The sequence below is a fragment of the Ylistrum balloti genome, unplaced genomic scaffold (assembly GCF_031769215.1).
Source record: "Ylistrum balloti isolate Yb309-2 unplaced genomic scaffold, AGI_CSIRO_Ybal_v1 Utg369742, whole genome shotgun sequence".
Taxonomy (NCBI): Eukaryota; Metazoa; Mollusca; class Bivalvia; order Pectinida; family Pectinidae; genus Ylistrum; species Ylistrum balloti.
In genome coordinates this window covers 1,712,623-1,735,134 of record NW_026781951.1, presented here as the reverse complement: position 1 = coordinate 1,735,134, position 22,512 = coordinate 1,712,623, and the positions used below count along the sequence as shown (strand labels likewise).

General features: G+C 36.6%; 2 protein-coding genes across 3 annotated transcripts in view; one reads left to right on the top strand and one right to left on the bottom strand.

Moving 5' to 3' along the window:
- The first annotated feature begins 2,837 nt into the window (after positions 1–2,837).
- Positions 2,838–14,465, top strand: LOC132543182 (NXPE family member 4-like). Its single transcript, XM_060206651.1, has 4 exons — positions 2,838–3,517; positions 4,419–4,471; positions 6,163–6,978; positions 13,924–14,465. The coding sequence occupies exons 1-4, from the start codon at positions 2,838–2,840 to the stop codon at positions 14,463–14,465; spliced, it is 2,091 nt and encodes a 696-aa protein (XP_060062634.1).
- A 6,925-nt stretch (positions 14,466–21,390) lies between these two features.
- The window catches only part of LOC132543196 (protein furry-like), a 94,301-nt gene continuing 93,179 nt past the window's right edge, over positions 21,391–22,512 (bottom strand). For both annotated transcript variants that reach the window (XM_060206670.1, XM_060206671.1), the window contains one exon: positions 21,391–22,452. In XM_060206670.1, coding sequence (XP_060062653.1) covers positions 22,286–22,452 — 167 coding nt within the window. In that variant the 3' untranslated portion in view covers positions 21,391–22,285. The remainder of the gene's footprint in view (positions 22,453–22,512) is intronic.

The window sequence follows — 22,512 nt, the reverse complement described above, 5'->3', positions numbered from 1 at the left end:
TAAAATTACATTTCCATAGTTACTGCTGTAAATAAGACTTTTTTTCGAACAACATTGCAATGTCATAGGGTTTCTAATATTACACGTGAAGAAGGGTGGGGGGCAGTAAGCATAGGTGTTTGTGATGCCATATACATGACATTTAAGAATATCTTATGTCATATCACTGTTAATTACTTTCGAGAAATGTGTTAGATGCTAATTTGAAGTTTTTGTTGGATTTCTAGCCTTCACTATGACATCACAGTGCATTGGTGAAGCCATCATTAGCAATTGATGACGTCATAGTACCGATGACATCAGCTGTTACCATGACGTCATAACATCAGACTTTATATATGTAATATCAATCTGCTTTTCAGTTATCTAAATTCACAGAAGCACAAACTACTTGATTCAGTTTCAATTGCAACTTTATTCAAGTAAATTTAAGACTTATTGAGGTTTTAATTTTTCAAATTACCTCCCTTTCTTCCTAATTTGAGAGCAGAATTGGTCAAAACACACCATGCGGGAAAATCCATATTACTCGAAAGCTATTCGAGATACACAGTAAAGCGATATATCGTATTGTTCGTGTGATCATTTTCTAGACACTCAGAGGGATTTTAATGAAATCAAAAAAACTAATTGTGATGTGGCTCCGGCTCCGGATGTTAGTGTGGCCCGTGTAGGGCATTGTGGGATATTGTTAATAAACCGCCATATTGCAAACCACATGGTGTTGTGTTAGTCTGCGGGGCTAAACCCCAAACATTACAAGGACTAATTGGTCAGTATGACCTGCCGAATAGGTTGAAGCATTGTACAAAACTGTTGTGTGTAAGCTACGCATATTCTCTGACCAAGGTTATTATCTTGACGATATATTTATTTCAACATTTGCCAGACTTAATCTAAGATTCTAACCGTGTGTTTGAAGGTACGCGATATTTAGCTGTAACTGTCAAACGATACCCAGATCCTTTAGTTTTCGTTTCATTTATTGCAGCGGTCTACATATTGAAAACTTTGACGAATATTTACTATCGAATAGGTAAATATTTGTTTAAGACACTTGTATAAATAGTCTCCGATCGTTGTGTAAACGATGACGTTTTCGTACATTCGTACACAACTTTTACCAAAAGAAGGTACATGTATATTGATGAAATCAAGAAATGTGAATTTCTTTATAACTACGTCTCACTTTCTGACGTTGAAACAATTGATTTCATTCTATTGTTTATATATAGACAGATTTTAAATCGTTTTAACAGAATGGCCTCTAATGAAATTGGTGTGATTATCTGTTTTAAGTATGTAAAATTATTAGGGCTTTTCACCAATATCTCAATAATGATGTGACATTTTGAAATCATCTTTGGATATGTTATATAGAATTCAAAATTAATAGCTCTTCTTCTAGGGACATTTTTGTTTAAAACGTCAACTTCCTGTTTTCGGTAGGGGTCAAAGTTCAAAAGTGCAATTTAGGGTATCAAGTACCGGAAACTTCTTCTGAAGTTTGGAAAGGGCTAAAGGCTCTATAGTTCACAAATATATTGTTAAAATTATTGTCTATTGATGGATGACCTTGACCCACTTCCTATGTCATGGGGGTTAATTATATTAATGCCATTAGATGATGTTTACTTCCTTTGTAAGAGGAAACAGTTACGTGGTTTGATAAACAACCTTCTGCGGAGACTTCTGTTTGGTTGGTTTAAGCAAAACTTCCACAAAAGACCAATTTCCGGTTTTCCTTAGGTGTCAAATTTCAAAACTTCATTGTAGGGTACCAACGTATACGAAACTTCTTCTCAAGTTTGGTCAAAGAGACTTGATATCCAATACATATAAATGATGACCTTGATCCACTTTCAAGGTCAGATGGCTCAATTATATCAATAGGGACCAATTATATTAATAGCAATACCTGACCTTAAGTGCCAATGTATTGTAAGCATTGACTTTAATTACAGGCCAAAATCGGTAAAAAGCCTGTCAAAATTGTCTATGACAATTTCTAGTTTTATATTGTAATTGTAACATCAATTATAATTGAATGAGTTTAATAGCTTCAGTTGTTCATATAAATTATTCCTCATTTCATTAAAAAAAGATAAGAACTCGTTGTACTCCATGCTAATATGTTTTGTGTTTGCCTTCACACAGTCAATTCTAATACTTTTGTGTGATAAATAAAAGTTGTATCTCATTGGAGTGTTCATTGATATCACGTTACGGTTAAATGAAAAGGTAGACTTTGCAAACGGGTCAATAAAAAAGTTTAGTTATTTACCTCGAATCAATGAAGAATTAAATGCAGTTATTTGTTATGCAAAAAAACGCGTTAAGAACAGAATCGTCAATAAAGTAGGTTTGTCTTGGTGACTTCGTTATACTTTCGGGTTCTTTTCCTGGTTCCGATATGTTGCCGTATGTTACATTTGTAATTACCAAACCGGCAAAAATTATGTATGCTTTTGTAGTAACATTACTATGCTAATGTTAAATGTCATGCCGTATAACCAGTAAGGGTATAAATAGAAACCCAATTACAATACATAAATCAATAGAATGCTATCATCCGGGTAATAGTCCTTTCCATTCGATTTTTATCAGTTATTATGTAATTTGAATAATTAGAATTTTAAATAACCTCAGAAGAACAATCTACCCTTGATAGCGAATGTTTTCTTTTAATATTTGTTAATGGTAATCTGCCATGTTTAAACAATATGTTTGTATGTTTCAGACAATATGAGTACGTGTATCCCTTATTCCAACACTTTGCTACATCAAACCTGACTTCCCGCCAAGGAACCAATACTACTAATCCGCAAGAGCATATAATGGAGATCTTCAAAAATGCAATTAAGACTATCCCTGTGTCGGATTATTCAGCCTCTGTATCAAAAGCGGTTTTGTCATCTTACAAAGCCTACCTTTCTATCGAAGATATTATCGACATAAGAAGTCTAGCCAATAATACTTCCTCCACACAAACACTTGCTGTAAACAAGGCGGTATATTCTCTGGGAGAAATTATAAAGGTTAACATCAGACTTTATGATGGATACGGAAAACCACTCACATACGGCGGAGATGTTCTCAGAATATGGCTGACAAGTACAGCCAATAACGCAAATGCCAATGGCTACGTCATTGATCACGGAAATGGGTCCTACACAGGTCACGTGATTGCCTTATGGACAGGTAAAAGTGTCATTAAGACATCGATAGCGGCAACTAAAGAGCAAATTGCAGTCGTTCAAAAATATATAGAAAAACATGGATTACTGCATGATATGGTGGCTGGATTTACAAAAGATAATGTTGTAGAACGAACGCCTTGCAGTGTGAAACCCGATGTGTTAGGATTGACGGACATGTGTAATTTTACCAACGATAACTATGGTCTTCACTGGTTCTGTGGGAAGCCAAGCAATCCGTCACTAAATTGCAAGGATTGGAAGTTCACAAAAGGTCATCGTACAGATCATTTAACTAAACCAGAGAGGAAAATTGCAAGGTAGATGATAGCTTTATTACTAAAACGAAATAAGTATTTATGGTGTTACATTGGCGAAAGCTTGGACGTAACAAGAGGTTCATATGTCCTGTATCGCTCACCTGATTTGTTGGCTGAAATTTATTAATCTTAACTAAGGGCAAAGTATTTCTCCTTAATAGACTCGATCCTCCTGTCAAAGGAGGTTAGATGCACCTGTTTGTAAATAACTAAGTTCTCTTCACCAAGAATGTCTTCAGTTCCAACATAATAAAGATTGTAAAGAATTTGTTCTGTGTCCACTATTTGACCCCGGCTATCTATTCCCACCATTTATTCAAAATTGATTTTCCTTCACCTAAGCATACTTAAGACAAAAATTGGACAATATCCTGCAATTCCTAAAGAACAAAATAGATTTTAAAGAAATTGAAAAAAAAAAAATTCCCTATTGGGCCTCGCCCCTTCGGGCCAGGTGAGCTAAAATCTAAGTCCATTTCTGCGGCTAGTTTTCAACGGTTTGATACCAGTCCAAATATTCCAAAGGCTTTCATAGAGATTCCTAACCAAAGGAAATCAACGTCAACTTTAATTTAACGAAAACTGATGAAAGCTGAGGAAAAGATCACTATATCCAACGAAGAATCTTTTCTTCATGGACATGTAAAACTGTAGTTTGTTCTGATGTTTCATTATAGTTTTAAAGCACTGAATAATAAATTTTAAATGACATTTTGTAAGAAATATAACCGTAAATTCCATGAAAATGTAAGTTCATAATCTTAGCAGTCGAAAGGGATATTTACTATACTTAGTAACGTCAATGTAATTGTGTTATTTTAAAATTAGCGTACACTCTTGTTAATTCATTCATACATTTGTACAAAATATATTAACAAAATGTGATATTCTTTTTTAACAGGATCCACAAACATATGCATTTACAGAAAAGTCCGGAAATAACGATATCAGGAAGTAAGTAACAGTAGAATTATAGACTATCTAGGGACATCAGGAGGTAAATACAGGTGGAATTACAGACTATCTAGAGACATCAGGAGGTAAATACAGGTGGAATTACAGACTATCTAGAGACATCAGGAGGTAAATACAGGTAGAATTATAGACTATCTAGGGACATCAGGAGGTAAATACTGGTGGAATTATAGACTATCTAGAGACATCAGGAGGTAAATACAGGTGGAAATATAGACTATCTAGGGACATCAGGAGGTAAATACTGGTAGAATTATAGACTATCTAGAGACATCAGGAGGTAAATACAGGTAGAATTATAGACTATCTAGAGACATCAGGAGGTAAATACAGGTGGAATTATAGACTATCTAGAGACATCAGGAGGTAAATACAGGTGGAAATATAGACTATCTAGAGACATCAGGAGGTAAATACAGGTGGAAATATAGACTATCTAGAGACATCAGGAGGTAAATACAGGTAGAATTATAGACTATCTAGGGACATTAGGAGGTAAATACAGGTAGAATTATAGACTATCTAGGGACATCAGGAGGTAAATACTGGTGGAACTATAGACTATCTAGAGACATCAGGAGGTAAATACATTATAGACTATCTAGAGACATCAGTAAATACAGGTAGAAATATAGACTATCTAGGGACATCAGGAGGTAAATACAGGTAGAATTATAGACTATCTAGAGACATCAGGAGGACATTATAGACATCAGGAGGTAAGATATCTAGGACATCAGGAAAATACAGGTATATAGACTATCTAGAGACATCAGGTGGTAAATACAGGTAGAATTATAGACTATCTAGAGACATCAGGAGGTAAATACAGGTGGAAATAAAGACTATCTAGAGACATCAGGAGGTAAATACTGGTAGAATTATAGACTATCTAGAGACATCAGGAGGTAAATACTGGTAGAATTATAGACTATCTAGAGACATCAGGAGGTAAATACAGGTAGAATTATAGACTATCTAGAGACATCAGGAGGTAAATACAGGTAGAATTATAGACTATCTAGAGACATCAGGAGGTAAATACTGGTAGAATTATAGACTATCTAGAGACATCAGGAGGTAAATACTGGTAGAATTATAGACTATCTAGAGACATCAGGAGGTAAATACAGGTAGAATTATAGACTATCTAGAGACATCAGGAGGTAAATACAGGTGGAATTATAGGCTGTCTAGAGATATCAGGAGGTAAATACAGGTGGAATTACAGACTGTCTAGAGACATCAGGAGATAAATACAGGTGGAATTACAGACTATCTAGAGACATCAGGAGGTAAATACAGGTGGAATTACAGACTATCTAGAGACATCAGGAGGTAAATACAGGTGGAAAATACTGGTAGAATTATAGACTATCTAGAGACATCAGGAGGTAAATACAGGTAGAATTATAGACTATCTAGGGACATTAGGAGGTAAATACAGGTAGAATTATAGACTATCTAGGGACATCAGGAGGTAAATACTGGTGGAACTATAGACTAGCTAGGGGCATTATGATAGAGGAAGATATATGATAGATCTACAGATCATTTAGGAGATTCGTTTAATAATATATCATTGAAACAAGTGGTTGGATATGGATATCTATTTATTGTTTCTTCAGGTGTAATATTTCAGCAATTTACATATATCATTTTAATTATAGGTGCAGATTTCATACGATCTCCAGATCTGCCATGCTACAAGAGACCAAGTAACGAAACATGGCTAGAGGAGTCTCCTGTTGGTTTTTATTATCACGGAAAAAGGCACCAACGGGGCTGTAGAAACACCTTTATACCTACCAAGATTTCATATGAAAAGTGCTTACGGAATCAGTACCTGTTTTTGATTGGCGATTCAAATATCCGCTCGTGGTTTGATCATATAAAAGTTAGAGTGAATATGAAGATACCGAAGAATAAACAAGGTCTGACAGGACAACGATGGTTCAGTTTGAGGGAAGCTGAACGACAGGATTTGAATCTGACACTGTTATGGGCTGTTCATGAACTTCCTTTCTATACTGGAGAAGACTCCCCGAGGGAACATATCAAGTCCGTAGCCTGGTATATAGATCATGTTCCTACAAGGGAAAACGTAACAATAGTTATACATAATATGATGCATTTTGCAAGAACAACGCCGTCGGAATTTCGTGCACATATTCGGAATGTCAAATTTGCTATAGGCAGATTGTTTAAAAGAGTCCCTGGAGCTAGGGTGTTTGTAAAAGGACCACACTCTGCAACGTTTATCGATCTTCTTAAACCTTTAGATTACATACGAAAAATTCACGAACAATTATTTTACGAAGAATTTAAGGAATTCCATGATAAGGTAACTTATTTGAATGAATGGGATATAACTACCAGTATTGATAACACCAACGTTCATCCAAGTCAATTCACTGTTAGCGATATGGTTAATAACTTATGTTATACTTGTGTGAAGTTTAGAAACCATTCTGCAGAGTTTAAAAGTAAAATTCTTGTCTCCTTTTTAATTTTAATGTCAGTTCCGATGAAATTGCTTTATAATTCCTATTGAATGAGATTTGATTTCAACACCCAAGAGGCAACTGAGAGATTTTGAAATTGGGGGAGTTGTTGTATTCCTGTTTAGAGACATAGAAAATGCATAAATAGTTGATTAATATTGATAAATTATATCATTACATTAACAAATTGTCAGGAACTTCGTATATAAAAATTCCGGAAATATTTTAGTCATTTCTAAAATTACAATCTCCTCAAGTCCGGATATTTTGTTTTTATCTGTTTTGTACATTAGAGAAGAAAAGAAAACATAAACCTGGAAGCGTGAAGAATGCCGCAACAAATTTTCGCTTTTCGTTTTGATTTGCTACAGAGTGCATTCAACCTTAAAGTTTGATGTTTCTCAGTCGCCTACTTGTTTTCAAAAAAAATGTTTTCACTGACAAGTGATATATGATGCAGTCATATTCATTATCTGACTGTATATCAGATTCTAAATTTATATTGAAAGAAAATGCTATCAGTAACATGTTTGAGTTTTGTACTTGTCATTACATAAACATGATAAATTTCAGTACTGAACAATTTCAATAAACATCACTTTTTCTGGCTTTTAGAACAGGGATGTGACCCATTGGATTCACTAGCGTTACCTTGACACTGATTAGAGGTAACTGCGGGTGTTATGGTGACTTAAGTAGGTAATTAGTTATTGACACCTGATGTCGCAACTCTTAATGTAATAACGGCGCTGATGTAATAATTGTTACATTAAGCGTTGAGACCGTTACGCTTAATGTCATAAACCTATCGTTATTGCATTAAGAGTTGCAATTGTTACGCTTCGAGTAATACAAAATAAATTATTACACTAAGCGTCGTGGTTGTATTTATATTACCGCTAATGTAACAATTTTTATACTGCTACGGAAGTACACTGCGTGTCGATTACGAGACAATATAGCAATAATATACTATAACGATGTATGTTCCCGTGGCGTGTTCTCACTTTCCCAACTTTTGGATCAAATTTTTAGGTCAGGAAAGTGAGACTCTATTGTTTCGGTGAACAATAGTGTTTGGTAGGTGATAATGTGTGAAAATTGCTATACTGGGTAATAAAAGTTAGGTTACTAATACTGTCATGATATATATAAGACCTAACAAATTTTCGTATATATATTCTTTCAATATAGCATAAGAAAAGCACAGAATCAAAAATTTTATATCATTTATAAAAAATATTTACATTTTGCTCTGTGGTCACCCATTATGTCTATATTCATCTGGACTGCATTCACAGTATTGTAGATGCAGTTCAGAGAGTGCGCATTAATATTTTTTCTTTGGTAGGCTAAGTACAAATAGTATCGAATACCTGAATGATCAAGGATTTCAGGCTAGACACATCATGTTCATTAGCTCCCATAAATCTGAAACTTCGCTTCGGTCCTATAACCGCACAGTTTCGACAACACAGAATCAAAGTACTGAAAGTACTGGTATGCTAAGACCATTAAAAAAACAAATTCTTTGTTATTAGCTTGCTATATACTGAAACCAACTATATGCAAGCAGTAAATCATTACAGCCCATAAAATGACCAGCAGATATCAGAAATAACAAGCATAGTAGTATTACTTATGTAATACATGTCCCAAGTAGGCTCCAAGATGCAATGATAGGGAAGTTGTCCATTTCTTTGGATACATTGTAGGAAATGTTGATCTTGGACACCATATTATCACTTTAAAGACTGCGTATCTTATTGGTTTAAGACCATTAGTTAGACCATCATGCAAATAACATGCTACATACAAATATTGGGCAGCTTCATTTTCCAGATTTTCTGTAAATGACTGCATAAGAGTGCCAATTTTCTAAAACAAACATGATATGTCACCATATCTTAAAATAAAAGATGCCTGTTCTTTCGGAACACCTGGTCTTATTCTCCTTGTACTTTTTCAGGGAATCTTCGAGTAGATATTGCCTTTGTTTCAATTTTACACTTGTTTTACTGGTTCTACAATTCTGTTGACATGTTTATATATTCTTTGTTCTCTAAAACTTGTCGCAAGATATTTTATTCCTCTTGTATTATAATTTTTACATACTAACAGTGACCTTGAACCTTGAAATTTGCAAAATGTGAATATCTTTTAGGTTGTGAAATTTGATAGAAAAATGAGGGTAATGCAAAGAACACCCCCATGCATCTATCCGTTTTTTGACTGTGACCTTGATCTTCGACATCTGACCCTGAAGTTCTAAAGAAACCGACTTCCCATAAGGGATACATGTTCCAAATTTGATTAAGGTATACTGTCTTAGTCTCAATGCGTTTACAAGGTAATCATATAGTACTTATGCAAGTACTGTGACCTCTACATTCAATCCTCAAAATCATTACTATATCCTCTCCACATTGCCCAGGGATAACTGAAACTGTAATCCAAATGATAACTAATACCCCCAACACCCACAGCCTTAGTTATCTCCCCATGGTGACCTTTTGCACAGAAACATCCTCTGAAACACAGCGGCATGTGCACGTTCCCCTACATTCCTGCAAAGTTTTGTTGAAATTGGTCCACAGGTTTAGAAGTTGACCGACGAGCAAAACCCGTCTATATTGACCAGTTGCCATGGCAATGAATATTTCGAGGGAAAATGGTGCATGCACATCTACACATTGTCCCGAATATTACTGAAAAGTTTCATTGGAGTTGTCCAGACAAGATGTGTCTACAGACAGACAAACAGATGGATGGACGGATAGACAACCTGATTCCAGTTTACCCACCCTTTTGGTGGTATAAGAACGCACAAGAGTGCTTACAAATTCCATGTGGACAGACATTATGGAAAAATAATAATAATAATAATAAAAAAAACATGATACAGATGCTTATATCTTGTTTTATTAAGTTTTTAGATACAGTATTCTTTCCATGCTTTGATCAGCAATGTAATCTTGTCATGTCAATATCCTAGTACAAGATTGCATACACAAAATTGCTGTAGGTAGACTTTTAAGATACATAAAAAAATACATGCCTAAGTTTAAATGAAAGTTTTAAACAGAAGTCATATTATGTTCAGTATACAGTGATTTTTCTAGACAATTGTAAACTATAAACTCTGTATACAGCGATCTTTTCTACACATTTGTAAACAACAAACTCAGTATGCGGTGATCTTTTCTACAAAAAGTTTTTTTTTATATATCGTATACACTAAACTCAGAAAAAAAAACAAATAAGTAAACCTTTCTATGTACACTACAAACTCAGTATACAGTGATCCTTTCTACACAAACTTGGTATAACTAGTGAATCTTTCTACTCAAGTAAATTGAAGATTGTATACAAATTTACTACAAATGCAGTATACAATGATCTTTTCCACATTTTTTTAGTTTCCGCCATTTGTTGATTCTTCTTTTGTGATGGTAAATATATTTCCGCCTTTAGAGAGTACTGTGACATTAAAAGGCAACATGGTTGTTAGCATCTCCTCAAGTGATTAATCATCTTCAACATCTAATTGGAGGCCGGAAAGAAGGACGTTTTTCTCCACCATAAGGTCCTCAAATCCATTGTTGGTCACCATGGCCAATTCCAACTTAGAAGAGTCAATAGAGATACCTTCTACCATTCCAGATTTCATTTCTTCAGGGACATTCACTTGCTGAAAGAGAGTAAGGGAAATAAATAACTATATTTCATTATTGCTATGATTATGTGCAAAAAATACACACTTCTGTATAAGCTTATAGTCTTCCCAATAGGAGTCTATATTAAATATACTGTAATTAATTACTTTGACGTTCAGGACTGTCAAATTATTAAGCGATGGACAGCTAGCAAAATGATAATATCTTGACCATGGTCATACAGAGATTGAATCATAAAATTAAATTTGTGTGATAAATCTGTGCAGTATGATAATTTATTTTGACATTTGCATTTCAAAAAAAAAATCATTTTGACTTGAAAAGTAATGTATAATTTAATTAATTACATTCGACCGTCATGTAATGGTTATTTAATTATTTTGAAAATACCTGTAGTGGCAATGCCATTTTCATAATGTAATTGTAATTTAATTAATTACATCATCATGTAATTGAACCCATGCCTGTTACAAACAGTAGCTGTCCTAACTGATCCTAAAATTAACTTTGGCTACATCTATCACAAAATTAACTTTGGCTATGTCTATTACAAATGCCACATTTAGCTACAGTAGAGGTATTTCAAAAATGTACGTCATTATAGCTGAAAGGACATAATTAATGGTTACTTAACCAGAACTACAGTTCTGAACAAACCACTACAAAGCCTGGTTATCTGTACAGACAATGTCCTCTCAATTAATCAATTTCATTGATTATCAACATCTTATTGTTGTACTTCCGGTCACTTGAGTTTCTTAAAGTTTCAATTTGACTTTTAATAAGGCCCAATGTGATAATACTGCAATGTCTTAATAAGCTCTTGAGGAGTATTGGTTAGACTATTTATCCCATTTCATTCCATTCACTATGGAAACAAAACTCTAAAATGCTTATAAACAGTCGACAATTAATGACAAATATTGAGCCTAGGGCTGTGTAAAATTGATGAATCAAGTGTTGAACTGAAAGTTGACGCAGTTGACATAATACTGAAATTTCTGAGATGAACAAATACAGTACATATATTAAAAGTTCAGGCATAATAAGAATTGTACCAATGGGACCTAACACTTTGCTAGGTTTATCCTAATCTTCATTAAAACACTTTCCGGGATTCAGATGTTAATTGACATCTTCATTATTCCCAATCTTCATATTGTAATCGTTCACATGCATCACTCTTCAACAGAATCAACGAGACATCATGTCAGAAAGACAAAAACTAAATTTAAGCTAAAACTATATATATAAACTTCAATTGGAATAGCTGTAGAGTTCCCGTACGATTTCATACCCTGGACTTGGGGTACTTATAAATTATCTCCGATCAGAAATTTGAAAGAGCTAGATCTACAATAGCACGGACAGTGACCGATATTTTAAAGTAAAATCGATATATTACACAGATAGATTCCTAGATTTATTCACGGTAGCGTAAGTAGTACAGTACAATATTACGGATAAGTTTTTTTCTGTTTAATTTCCGATCTGTTGGGCCACTCACGATCATTCAAAATTAAATTTATTTCAAAACACTGAAATACTTTACGGAAGCAACAAATGCTTACATAACATTTTTCAAATGCATACTGCTTCAAAGGAAAAGTCTTGAAAATATTTTGAAAAAAGTGCCATGGCGGCAGTGCCCAGCTTGCGCGTCGCCGTCGAGCATAAATTCAATACATGCGATAGCTCATTTCAAATGAGTATTTTGCAAAAAATGCAATTGCTAGTTCAGTTTAATTATTGACTTTAAATTCAGCTTATAAATATATAGTGATACTTACTTGCATCAAATACCCGCCATCTTCTTTCTGCCGCCGTCTTCTTTCAGGGTCCAGCAGCAATTCCGTGTTTCCGTTTTTATGCTACTCTAAATCATTCTTATTTTAGTTTCATTCTTATTTTCAACTACATATTTCAGTATTTTCAAAAGTTTTCAACAGTATTAAACGGGATGAAAATTTTCGAAAAAGAAAAAAAAAGAAAGATATATGACACCCACAATGCATCGCGCGGGAAAGAAAGTTAAGCCGCCATATTGGCATCGCCTCGCAAAATTTACCACCATAAAACGTGAGTCTTCATCACTGTATTTACAAATTTCGATGTCTGATTATCATTAATACACAACACAAAACGTTTTCTTGATGTACAAGTAATGAAGAAAATGTCGATAAGGTTGTTTCATTTAATGACTGGGATCAGCAACTTGTAGGGGCGATAATCCAATGATTACGGTAATGTCCGGCAGATGGAGTAGGAATAAACTTTCGATTTATGAACCAATGAAAACGAAGTACTGATACTCAGGGCCAGGGGCGACAGCAACATGCTGAAGAGCATTGAAAATGCTCTTAGCATAAAAAGTCATTCAGTGCATCGTTGTCTACCCTGACACTTCCAGTTACCGATCACACAGCGTGAGTTTCGCGATCCCCAGTTACCGATCACGCAGCGACAGTTTCGAGATCCCCAAACACAAGCAGTTTCCTCACAAACCGTAGCATGTGTTTCATCGGAGTCCGTTTCTGCAAACGATAATCCTCTTCCTTTAAACTCACTCAGAAAAAACATGAATGTAAATGTCCAAACCAATACGGCTACACCAAGTTTCTTCGCCGGCTCATCATTTCCAAACTGTTCGTTCACTTTTAACTCGAAGTGACGTTACGCCGCCATTTTTTCTGAATGAATGGACCGGCACGGGTTATACCTGCGTAGTGAAATTTTAATTCTCTTGATTTAAGTACTGATATTAAATAGTAATCGTTGAAATTGTTAAACATATTCATTTCGTCAGCTAATAAAGTTTCAAACTTTATTGTTTTATCAGTCTGTCATTGTTTTACTGTTGTTTTTCCACGCACTATTTTTGTCGTCGTCAATATGGCTGTTCCATCAACATCGCAACACTAAAGATTGAGCGGGAAATTTGAATTTCAATTATTTCTAAAAATAAAAAAAATGACAAAAATGTAAATATAACCGTTGAACGTCTTTCAGATTGCATTTATTGTCAATATGAATGCAATCTGGGTGACAGAAAAATAGAATGACGTCCGTTAAAAGTAAGCAATGTTATATAGGACATAACAAATTTTTGTATCTATTTTTAAAAAAACAAAATAAGCATAGAATCAAGAATTTTATATCATTTATACAGAAATTTAAACAATGATATAGAAATACACATACATTTGAAAAGTAACTTGTTAGCACATATACATGTATATATGTGATGCAGTCTCCAGGCCTCAGTGTTATCTCGTGGCAGTAGAGGGAGCTGGAGTGATAAGTGTTCCCACGATGATCAAGCAAGGAGGTGGTCTCATGGGCAAGGATACAGTTGAAACCTCGGAAGTCTCGTTGCATGATTGTGAGGAGAGGAAGAATAAGCCAGTAGAGTACAATGAAGGCCTAGGGAGAGATGATCCCTTCAATCATTGGCAATACAATCAAATGCCTAGGAAAATGGTTCGACGACACCGTGGAAGATGGTCACAACCAGAAGAATACCCAGGACCAGGTACACCAATGGATGAAGAGGATAAACAAGTCAGGACTTCCGGGAAAGTATCAGGCTTGGAAGCACCAGCATGGCATGCTACCGAGACTGACATGGTTGCAGTTGCTGTATGGGATCCCAATGACGCAGAGGAGACTTTAGAGAGGGTGGTGAACAGGTATCTGAGAAAATGGCTAGGAGTCCCGCCAAGCTTCACAGATATTGGTCTGTATGGACGTTCTACAGAGTTACAACTGCTACTTGTGTCAGTGAGTCAGTGAGGAGTTCAAAGTGTCCAAATGCAGACTGTTGATGACACTCCGGGACTCCAAAGATCCAAAGATCAGTGAGGCAGGAATACAGATCGGGACGGAAGTGGTCTGCGACTGCTGAAAACACACTGGAGCGGCGAGAGATGGTTCATAATGCGGTACGGAGAGTAGAAGAGGAGAGACGGAAGCAGAAATCTGTTGAACTGAGTAAGCAGGTTGCAAGGACCAGATAGAACCTCCCGAAGAGAAAGCTTACATGGGCTGAATTGCGGAGGATGGAATCCTTCATGATCTCGTTCATGCTTAGATCAGTATATGGCACTCTTCCATCGCCCGTCAATCTGCACCAGTGGGGAAAGACAGAGAACTGGACTGCAGACTATGCAATCAGAAAGGGTCAAAGTCTCATATCTGGCTGGATGCAAGAAGGCACTTCAACAAGGAAGGTATCGATGGAGGCACGACAATGTACTGAGAGTATTGGCTGATATCCTGGAGATGGAAAGACGGAAGAAGAGGACAAATCGGTCAGCAGCAGAACCCCTATTCGGTTTGATAGGCATGGTGAAAGAGGGGAAGGGAGGAGAAGAAGCATCACTTCTATCTTGGACAGGGTTCAATCATAGGAGATTGGACAGAAAGCTTGTCTTCCCGGATATCGTGCAGATAACGCTGAGGCCTGACATCGTGATGTTATCGCAGAAGTCCAAACTCCTCTTCGCAATATAGCTAACAGTACTATGGGAAGAAGGTTGCTAGGAGGCCCATGATAGGAAGAAAACAAAGTATGATGAGCTGATGGCGGAGTGCAGAGAGAAGGGATGGACTGTTTGGCTATTTGATGTGGAGGTGGGCTGTAGAGGGTTCCCGGCCCAATCCTTATGGAGGATGCTGCAGACACTAGGGATCACAGGAAGAACTCGAACTGCAGCGATCAGACATTTGGCAGAAGCTGCAGAGAAAGCATCGTGCTGGCACAGACGAGATGAGCATTTTATGCACTAAAATGAACTATTATTCAAAAGAAACAGTAAACCCCAAAATGAAGCTGAATTAGCACTGACTCGTTTATCTATGACAATACATTATCCTCTTTATCTAGATATTATGTCCTTTTGCAACCTTTGAAAGTCAAGTACTAGGGAAGTCTCTACTAGGAAACACAAAACACTCTATCCAAGATGGAGAAGCTCGGATGCTGAATCAGCATAGGTCATCAGGTCGATCGTCCCAGTCTGATAACCGTCCTTCAAGGTGGCCAGACGTATGTCAATGTTGGCGTATTTCTTCTTCCGGGGTTGAATGGTGACTCCTGCATCTCTCTGAATCCGGCTGACGTCATTAATGCTCTGTATGTCCTTAAGCGTCTGGATGACGGTGTAGATGTTGAGGTGGACATGCAGTACCTTCTTCTTCAGTTTCCCTTGCCAAGCTTCAAGATGGTTGGTAGTCCGAGAAGTTGTTGAGAAGTTGAGAAGTTCCTCCAGGTGGTTCGATCTCCCTCTATCCATTGCTCTGTGACATAATCTGTGAATGACAACACTGGATGTGGGATGTCAGCATCATCAGCGTCCTCAAGGGTTTGTAACCAGACGTGCTCAGTGCGGTTTAAGGGGATGAGTGACAGAACTGCAGCTCGGCGTAAAATAGTTTGACGTCATCGTTGCCACGGTACATGGATGTTGTAAATCTGGTGACAGGTGTAGAATGTGCCATCACAGAAGAACGTGCTTGCGGCGAGCACGGTAGAGAGACGATTTGGCTGTGTAGAATGTTGGCAGTTGCTGGACCACGGCCTTGGGAGTGTCATTCCAGTCGTTGTCTTGGAGTTGATTGAGCTCCTTCTCAAAGATGGACGGAATGGGTTGGACAGATTCTACACATTTATTGGTGATCTGGTTCATGAACTGTTTGGCTACAACACTGGCTGGGTCTGAGGTGTGGTTGTGTGGATTTCTTCCAAAGTAAGCTAATGTGTTTTCTACTGTCGAGAGGGATGCTGATCATCTCCAGAGTGCCGTTCCTTCGAATCTATCTGTAGATGAATCCATTATGCGAAAGGTTCTGTCTGTCTCTTCTGTTGGTGATGAACTTAACGTTGATCTGAGCGTTAGCCATCCTGTTCTTGTATCAAAACCACACAAATACTATCACTCAAATTTAACACACTTTACACTAAGCTGGAAAAGTACAAGATTAACTAGTATATATGACAAAAGTTACGATAATTTACACTAAACTGAAAACTAAATAGTATCCACATCCCGATTGACGAGAAGATGACACCAGTCGTGTATGCCTTTCTCCCAGGAAAGAGCCAAGCCATCTACAGAAGATTTTTCCAGCTACTAAAAGACAAGATGGCTGAACTCAACTTAAGATTTTCTCCAACCAGTGTCCTCGCCGACTTCGAGACTGCAGTCCACAACTCAATTAGAGAGGTCTTTCCAGATACTACAACCAAGGGATTGCTCTTCCACAATACACCGAGCATATAGAGAAGAGCACAAGCAACAGGCCTACAGATCCTCTATAAAGACAACGACGCAGTGAAGACCTTAGTGAGACGCGCATTGGAAGACATTGAAGACGTCTGGTTCCAGGCCTTAGAAGATCGAGATGACGCAGACCTTACCCAGCAGACACAGACCTTCACAGACTATGTAACAGAGCAGTGGATAGAAGGAGACCGACAGCTTTGGAACCATTTCCATACCGAAGGACCCCGTACCACCAACAGTGAAGAAGGATGGCACAGCAAGATAAAGAAGATGACACAGCACGCCCATCCAAATATATATTCCGCAATCCAGATGTTCAAAGATATACAGAATGCCAATGAATATTGACCGACGCCTATCGACAGTTCAGGAAAGATACCAGAACAGAACCATTGACCTGATGACATATGTAGATTCTGCATCCCAACTCATCCATCTCGGATAACTGTTCCAGTCATATTGAAATATGTTGAATAGGTTAATTGTAACAGAAATCTTTTTGAATCTATCAGTCAATATCATTAAATTAACTCGAGTTGTATCCAGTACATATGCAATATCAATATAAATACATATTATTACATTTTATGTGCTACATACATTCAGAGACGTCTCTGATACATTTGTTACAATACTATGCTATGATAAAATATATAGTTTATGCTTCTGAGCTTATCTAGTGTCATTTTGTAATAAGACTTATAACTCACCTGTTTGTACAGGTAAGAAGTTTACAGGTAAACTTCATGCCTACTCCCCACTGAGAGCCCCTCAACACCTCAAGATAATTAGGTGTCAATTACAGGAGTAGTCGTTCGGGGACCCGGTTAGGTAGGGCAACTCGGATAAATGGCTCTCGATGGGCCAGGTGAGCTAAACACAAAAACTAGTATTTCAAAATTTCAGAATTCAAACCCACTGGCAAAACAATGTTGAGGTCAGGAGTGCAGTATTCTTATTATTAATGAAGTAAATACAGTAACACCACAAAAAATACTTCCATTTGCACATTTGGACACCAAGCATACCATGGATGATAATTAATATTGGGGCAAATGAATATAAACTAGACTTCCAAACTTGTGAGAAATAAACCTATACTCAAATCAAGCTGTCATGTGGTAGTTACTATCATTTGCATATACATCCTGATGTATAAGTTGTAATCACTGACTGAACTTACAATCAGTATGAATTATCCCATATATATTTAACATGGTGAATTGTACATCATTTGTATTTCCTTGCTGATATTCGTTCGCTAATGTTTTATCCATATAATGCTATATAGATGTTGTCAGTATATGTAACAATGAGTACGTAATTTAGATAAAAGATTTAAAGTTTATTCACGGAATAAAACGAACTGTGTCGACCAATCGAATTTCAGCATGAGTTCAAATCAATTTCTTTGTGATCGATCTGGCATTTTGAGATCTGACAGCAGACCGTTAGTACCTGTTTCAAAATGTCTAAGTTAGCAATTTGATTTCTAAGTAATATATCTGTTTATGATTTACTATGTATAAGTATAACTGGAATATAACAAGAGTACCGCAAAGCGGAACAAAATACGCCCGTGAATATCCAAAACAAAGAAGATAATTCAAGAATTACAGTCCTCCACCTGGTGTACTTTGATGGAAGTCTAAGGTCGAAGAGTAAAATCATGTTATAGAGATTAAACCTACAAAAGTTCATAAACATCGATTAGAGGAAATATTCAGACAAGATTTTTATATTTCATATCATGGTGATTAAGCCTACCAAGTTTCATAAATCGGCTGAAAAATGTTGGAGGAGATCTCCTGACAAGATTTCTATAGTGAAATAAACAAAGGGGCATAACTCTTGTTTAAATCACCAAATCAAAACCCCGTTCAGAAAGCACAACTTCATATCACGGTGACTAAGCCTACCAAGTTACATAAAGATCTGCTGAAAAATGTAGGAGATATCCGGACAAATAAAAGTTTATGTTGGACGGACGGACAGACAGCGCCATACCATATGTCCGTCTTTCGACTGGTGTATAAAAAGTTTGTGTTAACACAACTTAATGTATTTGTGATCGCTGCAATTGATTAATATTTTACCTGTATCTACATACATGTAATTATATCGGAAGTGTTTAATCAATATATTTGCTTTAATACTATTTGGTAATGTCTGCAATAGTGTAATGGATAACGTCGTGGTGCTGTAGTTTGCGATGATTTTGTAATTCTCGTAGCCGAGGTTCGAATCTCGGAAGTTACTGAATTTTATTCTTCTATTTTTCATGAATTGTAAGTTTCTATTGAAAAAGATTGTTTGTCCATCTCAGGTGTTCATCTCAGCGAGATTTATCGTACAGCGAAGAAGGATTGTGATTATGTCTCATCTACCTGACTTAGGGCGAGTTTTGTTAACTCAGTTCTCATTACTATTGACATATTGACGAATGTTTATATAATCCTATGTCAGATGCCACCATTAATGTAATTGTCTGATGATGGTCAAAATGTTAATCATTCTCAAACTTTTATTTTAATTTGTTAATGGTGTGTTATTATCTGTGTTTCTATTGAATGTTATGTTTTTGATATATTGCAGACGAATGCCTTTTGTCTGTAGCTAAAATTAAAGAAGAATCAAATTGAAAGACTAAAGTAGAGTAGGTTTTTTTTTCTGCTGGTTATATTTATACACTTCAATCTGACACAATGTGCGTAGAACGAGTTGTCGACTTTACCCCCAAATTTAACAAAACCTATCCCAAAGCCAAGACCAACACCCAAACCCCATCTCAGGACTCAACCACCACTGCCATCGTCTGTGGATGACAGTGATGAGGAGGAATCCAGCAGTGATGGAGAAGGGAGTGTGTGGGTGACGGTGCCCTCCGTACCGAGAGAGTCAGGTGATGTTGCAGCTGATGTCATAAGTGACACTCTGGTCCATGCGTCGACCATGGAGGAGAAACCTACTGAAGATAACTCTTCTGAGATGCCAGGCAGTCCAGAGGAGGGATCTGATAGTGGGGCAAGGGCAGAACACGGGGAAGATGATTCGACCATTCCAGACGAACAGAGGTCTCCAGTTATCCGGAGGTCTGGGAGGGTTCGCTGGAAACCAGTACAGTTTCAGGACTACGTGATGGCTGGAGATGGGAGGAGTTTACGTGTATGGACTAGGAAGGCTTATATTGGAGGTCTCTAGCACCAAAAGGAATTTTCGCCCCGGAATCGTGTAAACTATTGGAGGCGATTATTTCCATTGTGGCTGCCCCTGATTGATGGACCATGGTAGTTATATAAGAATTACAATATTTCTTTTAATCCTCTTTGATAATATTTTAGCTGATGTGATGTTTTTCCTTCTGCATCTGCGTGGATATGTCTGAGACGACATTCCTCAAACAGGGGATTGTATGTGGCACCCTGATCAAGTAATTAAATATTTTATAATTGTATTTAATAAATATGCTTAGTTAATCCTGTACGGTAATATTTCCTTTGTTTAATACTGTCCATGGCAATTGTAATTATTGTTTATTAACAATTAACGCTTCGTGTCGCTAGATCACGTGACCGCCACTTTCGGTTTGTATGTATTTCGCATTGTGTGTAATCATGTTTGATGTCATGTGATGTGTTGTATTCTTTTGTTGACCAGACTGACCACTCTGGACACATGCCCGCTGCCTATTTTCCTGTCCTTTCCAGTGTTTCGGTCTTTCCTTTCAGAAAGGTACCAGATTTCAAAGTGGTTGGACGTTTGAAGTTTGAACCTATTACTGCAACTATATCTATTGTATCTATTCGAGATATAAGTACACATCCCCAGCACCACATGCAGGATAAATTGCTGTGAATTATTTGTTAACGATTATTACCCATAAATTATGAATATTGCTGTACAAGTTCGGTCTTTCGTATTTCAAACATACACATATATTATCTCTTACTTCAGATGTCCAGTTGTTCGCATTCTGTATTGTACAGCAATTGTGTAGTACGTTCGATAACATATTGTAAAAGTTTTTTATGTGCTTGTATAGTCATGTTTTTGTCTTTTTAGGGATTTTTTTCGTGCCCAAAATAAATCTGCAGCAGACAACCTCAAGTCAGTCGTTTTTTTTTCAAAAACAACCCTAATTTCACACTTACATATCATTAATCTATCCCATTTATGTTAATTGACATGCCACTTACATCTTGGATTCTCTGATTTCAAGAGACACAAAAAATGTTCATGCTGTCATGTGTTCGAAGTAGCTGCATTCACTAATGCACCTCACTTAGGTGTAGAAACTAAAGGGACATAACTCTTTACTAACAGGACAATTATGTTACTAAGTCATAAAACATCATGGTACTCAGTAATTAACACCATGTTACTTGACATATGTAAATTTGTTACCTATAAAAAGAAACAAGTGAACAAAGCTGGTCAGTCACAGTATTTTTCTCATTTATATCAGTATAATTATACTGTATCATATCATTCATGTATAAATACAGCAAAGCAGATAGATAAATTGATCAATACATCAGCAAAATCTGTATCTCCTGACTAGAAGTAGTTTACACAGATACAAATATCACAAAACAACTTGATTCACTCTTACAGTAAAGTCATATCTACAAAGAGTCGGTCACAGGTGTCAAACGGAGAGAAAAAAGAGACAGCTTCTAAATATCTTAAAATAAATAACTGTACAAATGTTTATATAGGATTCCTTATTATACATCACCAGCGTCCATACAACCTTTGGTATACACAGGGACTAATATATATTATTGCTTACTTTCAGTGCTGGTCAATGTTCTGTTTTCTTCACTGAGTCTTGCTTATGACACTGAAATCCTTTGCTCTTCAAGCTTATCATTGGTTAAGTCATAAAGTACTTGGCTCTGATAGAATATACACCTTACACTATAGTCGTATGAAAGTATCAACAACATACAGTCTCTAACTTCTGACAAATCCTGTGTTTCCCAATTTTTTGTTTTTTGTTTCCCCAAAAATTACCATTTCAAGGGCACTTATTTTTTGTGGATACAGAATACTCAGAAATCCACTAATACTAAAATTCCATGTCATGTCTCTATCAGTTTATAAAGTCATCCATTCATGGAAAAAAAAATTTCAGAAATCAGTGAAAATAGAATTCCACAAAAAAATTGATTTTGTCTGTTGATGGAGTTCACTAACGGCATCAGAAACATGATTCTGGAGATGACCATCAGCATCATTGCATGATTTTAGAGAACACCCAATCTACAGTGCTAGTGATGGCGCTAGGCATTGTCACATGGTGCTAGAAGTCGGTTCTTCATCTAGTCACAAAGTACTTGAATCAGATGTCAGGCTGAGGTGAGTCAGATCTGGTGTAGATTTAGATACTCCGAGTGGAAGAAGTGACCAACCAGACATCTGGACACTAATGGTCATGAGCTGGCTGTGTACATGACTGAGATCTACATCTAACCCAATAAGGGCAAATACACCTGAGGATAGAAATAGATAAAGATTTTATTTATAATCACATATATTACGTTTGACGTACC

Excerpts from the sequence above, each read along its gene's own strand:
- LOC132543182 (XM_060206651.1), top strand. The coding sequence starts at position 2,838 with ATGGAGATCTTCAAAAATGCAATTAAGACTATCCCTGTGTCGGATTAT. Across the intron at positions 3,518-4,418 it reads CCAGAGAGGAAAATTGCAAG|GATCCACAAACATATGCATT; the intron begins GTAGATGATAGC and ends CTTTTTTAACAG. Across the intron at positions 6,979-13,923 it reads CCATTCTGCAGAGTTTAAAA|TCTCCAGGCCTCAGTGTTAT; the intron begins GTAAAATTCTTG and ends TATGTGATGCAG.